At 31.7% G+C, this 12,758-nt stretch overlaps 1 protein-coding gene across 1 annotated transcript; it reads left to right on the forward strand.

Moving 5' to 3' along the window:
• The first annotated feature begins 6,864 nt into the window (after positions 1-6,864).
• LOC146932328 (protein FAR1-RELATED SEQUENCE 6-like) lies at positions 6,865-10,661 on the forward strand. The gene is made up of 4 exons (XM_085707748.1): positions 6,865-9,044; positions 9,131-9,227; positions 9,780-9,859; positions 10,515-10,661. Exons 1-4 carry the CDS (start codon positions 6,966-6,968, stop codon positions 10,659-10,661), a joined length of 2,403 nt encoding a protein of 800 aa, XP_085563874.1. The 5' UTR covers positions 6,865-6,965.
• Positions 10,662-12,758: the final 2,097 nt, after the last annotated feature.

Below are 12,758 nucleotides of genomic sequence, written 5' to 3' on the forward strand. Positions count from 1 at the left end.
ACATATTTGCAAATAAACACCAATAGAACAATCCACAAACATTAGAATATAAGATCCGTTTACATTATGAAAATATTTTCACATTTAATTTTCTTAAACTACTAGTCATTTTAAATTTCTAACAAGGACATTTTAAGTTGCTAACAAGGACATGGAAGACTCACATAGTAACAATTGTGGTAGAGATAAAACAAAATCTGGAAAAAATGCATTTTCAGAAAAAATAAAAGTAATGTTTGAACATTATAAAAAAAATCTAAAATTTTTAGGATTCTTTTAAAAAAAGTATGAGATATATATTTGGTCTATACTCTTTTTTTTATTATTAGTTGAATGAAAATAAAAATAAATTGGAAGTAAACATCCCTTAATAAATAAGAAAATCTAACATTAATTTTAAATGAATATTTAATTGTAATAATTTGTCGAGCTAAAAGTGAACATCTATGGTATACATATCTAAATAGGTTTAATTAGGGTACGTTCATGGTAAGACCTTCAAGACATTGCCTTAGGCCTCTAAATATTTTAGTTGATAAAAAAATTTCATGCTTCACTATTTGCAAGACTAGAATTAATAAAAATTATTCAAATTTAATATTGCATCAACAAAGATCAAATTAATTGAGTTTATTATCAACTGAAAAAGAAATATCAAACAAAATTGATTACATTAATTTAAGGCTTAATTGGATATTTTGTCCCTTAATTAATATCATGTTTTTATTTTAGTCTCATAACTTCAAATGCGCTTCTGTTAAACAATTTGATCCCTTTCAGTTAACTTTAACCCTAAATGTATTAGGTGGACCAACAATTTAGGTGGTCAACCATAGTCTTTATTTTTTATTTTTTTTATTTTAGCTCTTTGATCTATTTTTCAAAAAGGGCATGGTTGGGTTATTATGGAGGTCCATTTTAACAGTCAACCATCAAACAACTATTTTTTTTTTTTTTTACTTTTCTTCATCTTCTTCCTTCCTCTTTTTCATCATCTTCAATGTATCCTTCATATTAGGGTGTTCATGTTCAATCCAATCCAATGCAAACCGCGGTAACCGAACCGGAAACCTTACTAAACCAAAAACCGAAAAAAAAACTGCAAATTTAAATGGATTGGATTGGTTTTCGGTTCCTATAGTATAAACTGATCAAATCCAATCCAAACCGAAATATTTATATTTGTATATATATTATTATATGAATTGTTTTATAAATGTTTCTTTAATTTACGATTATGTAACTATTTTCTAGACTTGTTCTTTAATGGTATTGACGTTTTTCCCTTCTTTTAAGAAATATTATTAATTTACGTTTTTTCAACTATTTTCTTTAATCTACTATTTTATTTGCTTTATGTTGCTTTTATTTTATACTTATTCATATTTTTTGTAACCTTACATTTTTATGAAATGTCATAAAATAATATATTTTCTAAAAAGAAAATGAAAAAATATACAACGATGAAAAATCGAATACCAATCCAATCCAAACAGAATTTTTTTGGATCGAATTGAATTGGATTTGATTTTAAAACCAAACCAATTGGATGAACAAATAACAAAATCGAAAAGATTGGATCAGATGGTGTTTCCTCCCAAAATCAACCAATCCAATCCGCGAACACCCCTATGGCAAAGGATGTTTTTCCATTAGAAAAAAAATCAATGGATTGGTTCGTGGATTGGATTGGTTCGATTTTTGGAGGAAAAACCATCAGATCCAATCTTTTCGGGTTTGTTATTTGTTCATCCAATTGGTTTGGTTTTAAAATCAAACTCGATCCACTCCGATCCAAAAAAAATCGGTTTGGATTGGATTGATTTTCGGTTTTTCATTGTTGTGTATTTTTTCATTTTCTTTTAAGAAAATATATTATTTTATGACATTTCATAAAAATGTAAGGTTACAGAAAATATGAATAAGTATAAAATAAAAACAACATAAAGCGAATAAAGTAGTAGATTAAAGAAAATAGTTACAAAAACATAAATTAATAATATTTCTTAAATGAAGAAAAAAAGTCAATACTATTAAAGAACAAGTCTAGAAAATAGTTACATAATCGTAAATTAAATAAGCATTTGTAAAACAATTCATATAATATATATATATACACAAATATAAATATTTCGGTTTGGATTGGATTTGATCGGTGTATACTATAGGAACTGAAAACCAATCCAATCCATTTAAATTTACGATTTTTTTTTTCGGTTTTTGGTTTTTCGGTTCGTTTACCGTGGTTTGCATTGGATTGGATTGGACATGAACAACCCTACTTTACCGTACTCAGAATGCTTTTTGCAAAACACTTCGATTTAGACTCAAATTGTTCCAATGTATAAACCTCTTCACTTTGGTATATATGCTTATGAACAGATGACATTGACTTTTAAACTACCTCTTTAGTTTTTTTACATTCTGCCCCACTTCTTGTTGACTCGAGGTAAACACACCCCGTGATATCATCACGACTACTATCCTCGGAACCCGTTTTCCAAGTACAATCAACATCTAAAGAACTATTATCTAGCCCCAATTCAGAATGCTCCGAAAGGACTTATTGAAATTAGAAGAAAAAAAAACATATTTTTTTTAAGGTTTAGGCAAAGGTAGAATAATCTTACATATCCCAAATTTACTAGCGTTTTCCCGAATCATTGAAATATAAGCAATTGGATCAAAAAATTCAATATCTGTTGGTTGAAATTCAGGTACCAGTAGGTTGAAATCCCCAATTAGCTTGAGGGGTTGCTATTGTTACCCGAATTTTGGCCTATTGATATTGAATTTTATGACCCAATTACTTATATTTCAATGATTGAGGAAAAAGCTAGTAAATTTAGGATACATAAGATGACTCCACCTTTGCCTAAACCTTAAAAAAAATGTTTTTTTTTTTCTTTTTAGTTTGAATAAGTCCCTTTGGAAGAGTCCTAAATTGGGGCTAGATAATAGTTCTTTAGGTGTTGATAGTACTTGGAAAACGGATTCCGGGGATGGTAGTAGTGATGGGATATCACCATTTATGTTTACCATGATGCAACAAGAAGTGGGGCAGAATGTGAAAAAAAAAAACAAACTAAAGGGGTAGTTTAAAAATCAATCTCATGTGTTCATAAGCAAGTATGACAAAGTGGATAGGTTTATACATTGTAACAGTTTGAGTCTAAATCGAAGTCTTTAATTTGCAAGAAGCTTTATGGGTAAGGCAAATGATGTTTATGCATTGATGATGTTGTCGATGGTTGTTGTTTAGATTTTTTTCTGGGGTATATGATGAGGGTGTGTGAAGGATATGTTGAAGATGATGAAGAAGGTAAATGAAGAGGCTGAAAAAAAGGAAAAATAATCAGCTGTTGATGGTTCACTGCGAGATACAATGGACCTCCATAATCTAACTGTCCTTTTTTTGAAAAATTGATTAAAGAGAAGAAATTAAAAAATTAATAAAGTCTATGGTGGACCACCTACAATGTTGGTCCACCTAATACATTTGAGGTTAAAGTTAACTTAAATGGATCAAATTGACTAACAGAAGCATATTTGAAGGACCAGAATGAACAATTTAGAAGTTATGAGACCAAAATAAATAAATAAAAAATTAATTAAGGGACCAAACGTTCAATTAAACCTTAATTTAATAAATGTTTTTGTGTTATAAGTGCAAGAAAAATATTAAACTAAAACTTGGACATTTTACTAAAATACTAAGTCATTTTTCACAGAGATGACTAACTCGTGTTAAGGACCAAATTGAACTTCAATATGTTAATGACTAAATGATATTTACGTCAAGTTAATATCAGACGAAACACCGAAGAATATATTGAGAAAGATTTGCAAATAATTCATTGAAAATACATGTTGATGTTGACGCCTTGGACATTGCTATGGTGTAATTATAATCTAATTAAGCAAAAAACCACGCACAACCAAAAAATTAAGCATGAGATCACACAAGTGAAAACCATAGTGATACTCTCAACTGCCTCGGAGAAACAACATACAAAAGATACAAATACATCGTTAGATCTTAAATATGCACATGTGTTCAATCCAAATTTGTACCAAATACATGTACTTCTTTTTGCTTATTTTAAGATCAAATGGAGTAATTAAAATCCGCATAAATATTTCAAGGGGGGAAATAAATGATGAAGAATGAAATGGTAAATGATATAGTATATGAGATAATAAATGAGGAACAGGGTTGACATACTCTTCTTCTTAGCCTTTATCTGGTTCTTCTGCTTCATCATTTGCTTCCTCATCCTCCTCTTCTTCATCATCATCGTCGTCATAATCATCATCATCCTCACCTTCTTCTTCTCCTTCTCCTTCTTCATTATAAGATGAATGCATTTGATCAGATCAGGACAAAAACAATAAGTAAGGTAATAAAAATATATAAATAAACGATGATAGCTAATGAAAAAAAAATCATGGGAGTTCAAATGAAAATTCAAGAAGAAATAATTACATAATTGACATAAGAAAGAATAAAAATGTTTACCAACTCTGTCTACATGATGCTCTTGGAGGTTGTTTATCTCTTTTTCGGTCTCTCCATCTTTGCGAGACTCTTCATGAAAGCGTTTATTTCTTGATATTGTGATCAAGTGGATAGATTTGGTTCTTCTTAAGTTGCTTTTATACTTCCTTGTGTATATTAAAACAAATTATAATGATAAAAGTTTAAAGACAATTTCGTTATTTGAAAGGTGATATGCTCTTCATACGTGCTATTTGTCGAAGACTACGTATATCCATCCTAAGCATTTGCACTAGATTATTTTCCATTATATATATATATATATATATATATATATATATATATATATATATATATATATATTAATATTTCTTCTTGTTTTTTTGTTTATAATTTTTTTAGGTAGTATCAAATTGAAATAATGGAAATGAATACCAAAACAAAATTGAATTAATGGAAATATTTATTAACTTATAAAAATAACATTATACTAAAAAAAATATTTGACCAAATTAATGATATATAATTTTTATATATAATTACTAAAAAAAATCAAATTATGTCTTATAAAAAAATTAGGAAAATAATTATCACAATTTAATACTTCATCCTTCCAATTTTATATTAAAAAGATTGAATGTAATTTTGTTTTAAGTAGTATGAGATTGAATTAATGAAAATATTAACCAAGAATTATCATAGGAAAACTGATGACATGTTTTGGCTTTAGTCTCCCCTCTTTTGTATGCTTTCTCTTTTTAATTGAAGTTTAGAGGTTGCAGCCTTCCTGCTTCCTCTTTCTGTTTAAAAAAAACAGAAATGATAATTAGACACAAAACTAGGGATGTTAATGGGTACTCATGGGTACGGATAGTATGATATCCGTGCCCGCCCCGTTGGATAAATATGATACTCGTGCCCGCCCCGTACCCTCGTGGATACCCACTGTGCGAGTACCCGTGGGTATTGAGGTATTCATGGGTACCCATGGATTTTTGATATTTTTTTTGTACAAACAATAAATTTTTCTTAGTTACCAAAAAACTTCAACTTTTAAACATTCATACATAATTCATTCAAAATTTCATAAATCGTACATAATCCATAGGAAATTCATGATTTTTACATAATCCATATGATATGTTTTATGATGTGAATGAAGTAGAAACGTGAACTTAATAAGATGAATTAAAAAGATTGAAAATAAAAATAGGTTGTTAACGAGGAATTTTAGGTAGGCCGTAAAATTTCCTTCAATAAGGTAACAACTTTAAGTAATAAGATAAGATATATAAGAATATTTTAATGATTTACTTAATTTATTATCGGGTATGGGTACCCGTGGGTATGGGTACAATCAAATTCGTGTCCATATCCATATAATAATGGGTAGTCAAATACCCGTTGACTATAACCGTGGATACCCGTTTAGCTACCCGCCCCGTGCCCGTGATGGATTTTACCCACGGGTACCCGTGGGCATGGGTATTTTTGCCACCCCTACACAAAACTATAAACAAATATACGACACCATTCACTGTTACCTAATACATATATATTTTTATTTACTTTCTCATCTTTTCCTTCTTTCTTATTTATGGCCATCTTTCCCTCGTTTCTTTTTCCCTCACGTTTCTTTTCTGTTCACTCTTTCTGATTCAGTCATGAGCAAGAACAAATCATCTTTCATTCACTAATAGTTTCTCATCAATCCTTCATCTTTGTGCAGTGCCACCCTCTCATGCTATTTTCAGCCACTCCAGCTTCCGCCGTAACGCCGTATTCCTCCACTGTTCCTCCTCCTCGTTTTCATGCTCAGGTTCTTTCCTTTCTCTACTGTTGTTTTTAAAATTTTAGTAGCTTGTAGTTATTGTTTTACCTTGGTTGAGGAAAACGTTGGTTTGATTCATAAATAGATAGGGAAAAAAAAATCCTAAACCCAAATAATTTTTGTTTTATTTCCACTTATTATCTCATTTCATTACTTCATTCTTCCATTTTTATCATGGGGTGAGATGGTTCCTTCATCATTTTCGCTTTCCCCCAATTTCAAATCACAAACCCTAAATTTTTGAATTGACTAAATAATGAAATTGATTCAGGTTTTATGTAATGAATATGCCTAATATTAATTTTCTCAACTTAATTTCATGATTACAGACTTAGACATTGCTAATACTTAAATCTAATACCCCATAATTTGATACCCTCCTTTGTATTTACAATTTTTCTCTTATATTTCTCTGTTATGTTTTTTCTGTTGTTTTGTGATGTTTCTTTCTAATGACAAAGTATGTGAGGTACATTATGTGGGCTTATCTCGACGAAGTCCACGCTTACATTTTGAGTTATTTTGTGCAGATTTGGGGTGTCAATTTCCCTCACAATTGAACATTCATGGATAGTCCAAATGATTTTGTTGATTGTGGTAGTAGTCATGATGAAGGCATAGAAGTTGACAACTTTAATGTTGAAGATGAAAATGCATGGTGGGAGCCTAAAACAGATGTGTTTTTCTAGCATAGATGATGTTAAATCATTTTATAGAGAATATGCTTTGAGAAAGGGTTTTGATTGGAAGATTAGAACATCGAGAAAAGGAAATGATGGGGAGGTATGCTACTTAATTCTTGCATGCACAAGAGATCAGGCTGAAGTGACGAAAAGTGTATCTACATTGAAGTCACGTCCGACAATGGGAAAAAGTTGTCCTGCTAAGATTTGTATCAAGTTGAATGCAGATGGATTGTGGTACATTAAGAAATTTGAGCCTAATCATTCTCATCATACCAGCCCTAGAAAGGCAAGGTTGTTCAAGGCTAACAAGAATATGGACTTGCATGTAAAGAGGACAATTCAAATCAATGATGATGCAGATGTGAGGATCAACAAGACCTTTCAATCTCTTGTTAAAGATGCAGGCGGGCATGAAAATGTACCATTTAATGAAAGAGATGTGAGGAATTATGTTAACAAGGAACGACTTGCAATTGGAAAAGAAGGTGATGGCAAGGCCTTGATAAACTATTTTTGTCAAATGAGGGAACAAAATCCAAATTTCTTCTATGAAATAGATTTGGATGACGATTTTCATGTAAGGAATGTCTTTTGGGCTGATGCAAGAAGTAGGGTTGCTTATGAGTATTTTGGAGATCTTGTAACTTTCGACACAACATATTTGACCAACAAATATGATATGCCTTTTGCTGTTTTTGTTGGTGTGAATCACCATGGTCAATCAACATTACTTGGATGTGGGTTGCTATCAGAAGAAGACAAAGAGTCGTTTGTATGGCTTTTTAATTCATGGCTTCGTTGTATGCTAGGAAAGCCCCCTGTTGGTATTGTGACTGACCAATGTAAGGCAATGCAAAATGCAATCGAGGAAGTTTTCCCTACAACTCGCCACATGTGGTGTTTATGGCATATAATGAAAAAAATTGCCGAAAAACTCAGCGGGTATGGTGATTATAAAAGGATTAAGTTTGCAATGAAAGAAGCTGTTTATGATACGTTCACAATAGATGATTTTGAAGAGAAATGGTGTTCCTTCATCGAAAAATTTGAGCTTCAACAAAATCATTGGTTGAGTGGATTGTATAACGAACGTCATAAATGGGTACCAACCTTCTTAAGAAAATATTTTTGGGCCAGTATGTCAACAACTCAACGAAGTGAGAGTATACACGCTTTCTTTGATGGTTATATCAATTCAACGACAAGTCTAAATCAATTTGTGAAACAATATGATAATGCTCTCCGAAGTCGAGCAGAAAAAGAATTTGAAGCAGATTTTAATTCGATGAATACCACAATTTCTTGCGGGTCAAACTCGTCAATTGAAAAGCAATTCCAAGGTGAGTATACTCATGCTAAATTTAAGGAGGTTCAAGCTGAATTTAGATCTAAAATGAATTGTGCTTATTCATTGAACATTGTGGAGGGTTGTTTTGCCATGTATCATGTGTTGGAGGATGTGTTAGTTGGGGATAGAACAAAAGAACATGTGTTTAAAGTTGTGTTTAATCGAGAAAACCATGATCTCAGTTGTGAATGTTCATTGTTTGAATTTAGAGGTATTTTGTGTCGGCATGTGTTATGTGTGTGTGCTCAAGAGAGGGTTAAAAACGTACCAGAGAAGTATGTTTTAGCTAGATGGAATAAAAATATTAAAAGGAAGCATATATATATCAAGAGCAGTTATTGTGTGACACAATTGAAGCCACAAATGGACAGGTTTGACAAGTTATGCAAGCATTTCTACGAGGTTGCTGAAGTAGCGGCAGAGTTTGAAGACACATCTAAGGACCTCCATGAAATTTTACATCAGTTTACTTCTGATTTACCCACCAGGAATGCTACAACTGAAAATGTTAAAGGAAGTTTCAATGGTGACTCAAATCCAAACAATGGTACTGAAATTCACAGTCCATTGCGGGTTAAACGTAAAGGCCGCCCTCCATCAAAAAGAAAAATGTCTGCAATCGACAAAGCTATTAAGAAGCCAAGTAAACGATCCAAACAACGTGATGGCAGAGGAACTAATGTATGTTTTATTTTATTTACAAGTTTTGTAATCACCATGTATATATGAATATTGCATCTTAATTTTCTGTTTGTCCAAATTTGTAGGACAACAATTCTCAAAGAGTGACAAATCAGTTTGACAGCAACATATACATTGAACCATCTGTTGATGTTGTAAGTGGTGGAAATTTGCTAGATGCAAGTACAATGGTAGTTAACTAGTATGGACAACTCTAATAGTTTTTGGACAAAAGCTAATGCACTCATTGCTAAGAAGATGAAGTGGCCCTTTTGTGTGTATATAACAAGACTTATATAACAATGATATGGTCTTTTTTGGTGGCCAAATTATGGGGACAAAGGTCTATACATGGTCATGAATTTCGGCTTTTTTTTTTGGGAAAACATGTTTGTAAAGTTAACATTAGGTACAATGTTAGTTAACTTATGTAATTTAAGTTTTATTTTGTGATGTACTTAACCAACCATGAACATGGTGTTGTAGTAATAGACAAATTAGTGAACAATATAATGTAGCAATGTTATTTTGCAAGTTCATGTCAAAACTCTGAAATTCCATACAACTTATCAATGAAATATTTTGGGTGTGTGTGCTTCTTATGTGTCTTGTATCATTATAAGGTGAAAAAATAGTCTTCTGTTTTTCTTGTTAGATAGGAAGGAATTGTCTTGTTAGATAAGAAGGAATTGTCTTCTATTTTTCTTGCCTAGCTTCCTGTTGGTACTGTTGCAGGTTTAGGTGCAGCTGAGAGTTTGTTTGTTTTATCTGTTTTAGCAGTTTGTGTTTCGGCTGGGCAGTTTGTTTGGGTGCTGGTATGCACTCTAGTTTTCTGCTGTTAGAAGGTGGCCTTGTACTCTGCTGTTTCGGTTTGTATCAGGAGAGGGGAGGTGTTTGGGTGTTTTGTTTGTTTGGTTTCCGTCTATATGTGGAACCTTTTGTAGCCTTTCTTGTACGAGTTTGTTTGCTTCTTGCGACATCTCAGCCTAATAAATTTGCCGTTTAAAAAAAAGGTGAAAAAATAGTCACAACTTAAATTTTGAGAATAGAAAAAAGATGTGGTTAATCTTTTGTTAAATATCATGTATTCACTTCAAAGATTTCCGCAGCCGCCTTGTTAACAGTACCAGCTGCCTTGTTAAATTACAGTTTATCATCAAGATACTACAAGACTAAAAGTGAACCAGTCATTAATAGTAGGCACTTAATAAATTCCAAAAGCAATCATTACCATTATCCTAATACAATACATTTCTATTATGATACAAATACTATGATGTTCAATCTTACATAATTGTTTTAGAATATCACAAAATAGTCAACAAGTGTAACAAATAAACCCTTCAATTTCCCCCTAAAACCCAAGCACATAAGTAACAAAAAAATCACCATAGTAGCAACAAAAGAATGATACCCCAATTTCTTTTGATGGTGAAGGACACACTGAACACCAACACAATACAATTTCAGATGAAATTGAAATTGAATGTAAAAGGAACCGGATATGAGATTGTCATACATGATGAAGGAGATGGAGATTTGAGATTTACCTATATCAATTTGCTTCAGTCAATGGCGAAAAATCAGAGGAGAACTTGCCGATTGCAGGTGATGTGAGAGAAGAGAGAAGAGGTTCGTAGGGAGAGGGAACACACCGCAATGAACAGGGAAAGAAGAAGATAAATTGGATTTTCCAAAACTGTCCTTGGTTTAATGTTGAAATTTCGAAATTGCCCATCCTTGTATTAGGTAACAGTGAATGGTGTCGTATATTTGTCTATAGTTTTGTGTGTAATTATCATTTCTGTTAAAAAAAATGAGCAGTTTGACGAATATAAGAGACTTCATATATTTTTACAAGTGCCAAACTCAATTAAATTAGAAAGCGCACAAAAACTTAAAAAAATTCTTACAGAATTTATATCTTAGAATTTCTTAGTATTAGAATTCAGAAGTCATTTGAACTTAAAGTTAGTTTACCACTCTTTGAGTAGAAAGTGTAAACACAATCAAACTTTATTTGTAAACTCTGGTTGTAGAAAACCTCTTGTGTGAAGCAAGAAAATCTTAGACTTGGGTGTCTAAATAATTGTAATCTTGTCTGATTATCGTGAAAAGTCATTTAAAAGTGCATGAGAACTGGACTAATCTCAGACTGTGGGGTGAACCAGGATAACTCTCTCTCTCTCTCTCTCTCTCTCTCTCTCTCTCTCTCTCTCTCTCTCTCTCTCTCTCTCTCTCTCTCTCTCTCTCTCTCTCTCTCTCTCTCTCTCTCTCTCTCTCTCTCTCTCTCTCTCTCTCTCTCTCTCTCTCTCTCTCTCCTCTCTCTCTCTCTCTCTCTCTCTCTGATTATCTTGCTTGTTATGTTTTTTTAAACTCTTAGAAGAGATTTTAAAAAAAAAAACCAACACAATTCATCCTTCCTTCTTATGTTTTTCTCACCTTCAATATTTATTATATGCAAAATATCTACACATACACTTTTTAAATTGACTAATTCAAAATTGACTACATTCCAAGAGGATATTTCTTGAAAACATCTGGAAGGAGTTTTAGAAGATAAGTGACTTATTAAAGTTTGGAAGCCAATTCCTATGCCAAACTGAACCTTATTGATTAGCCCGGGAAATTGGTAGAAATTATTTTGTTTATATATAAAATTGTACTAATTTATCATAGTTTTAGGAATTGAGACTAATTCCTAATTTCCACAGGTAATCAATAAGGTTATGTTCTAAAAACTGAAAGAAATTAGGTAGCTTTGGAAACTCTTCTTTAAGCAAAATCAATTCCTATGCCAAATACACCATCCGGTCACTATTATAAGCAAAACTGTACATTTTAGATTCATTCATTAAATGATATATATGGTCTATAATAAAGACTATATACATCATTAATTGAATGAATCTAAAATGCAAAGTTTTACTTATAATAGTAACGAGAGGGTGCATAACCTTATTAATTAGCTTTTTCGTTAAGAATTTTTTATTTTTGACAAAAGCTTTTTCGTTAAGATAAAATGTTTTGTTTATGTAAAATGAAATAAATGTGTATATCTTACCTCTTTCTCAAATTTGTCAATATCTAAATAGAGCAAAGCAATCAATGCATCATAATTTGGATCATCTATCAGTGAGAGTTGGCTAGGACAACATGTGTTACAAAGAGGACATTATATTTATTTTTACTACAATAAATGATAAGAAGACATATTACAGCTAAATAATAAATACAATCCAAACTAAAATATGTGAAATATTGATAAGTAAAGATGGTGGAAGTTTAAGGGCAAACCCAAAGTTCTTGTACTTGTCTATTGAAGAAGTTGTTACTAGAAACCCCTTTGTCTTCACTACTATCCCAATGTCTAATATTGTAATAGTTTGATTTGACACAATAGTTCCCACTTTTAGTACCCATCCACATAAGTCGGTATTCTATATCCTCTTGAATTATTCAAATTTGCTTAATCTGATCACCACCAGTCCTTTAGGAACGTATTATCATTTAAAGTATGATGATGATGATGATTCCATTCAGGGGCGGTTCCTTTCATGTATGAGGGGTAGCCTTGGCTACCCCAAAAGAAAAAATAATCTTCAATCGGTATGTAATTTTATCCGGCTACCCCAAATAATAAACATTGAGTTACTCCAAATAAGTTCAGTTGTTGAAAATTAGGATAATTAAGAAAGTAAAAATATTACTACA

Source organism: Medicago sativa, chromosome 4 (assembly GCF_051527215.1).
Source record: "Medicago sativa cultivar Bolivia chromosome 4, Bolivia_mono, whole genome shotgun sequence".
Taxonomy (NCBI): Eukaryota; Viridiplantae; Streptophyta; class Magnoliopsida; order Fabales; family Fabaceae; genus Medicago; species Medicago sativa.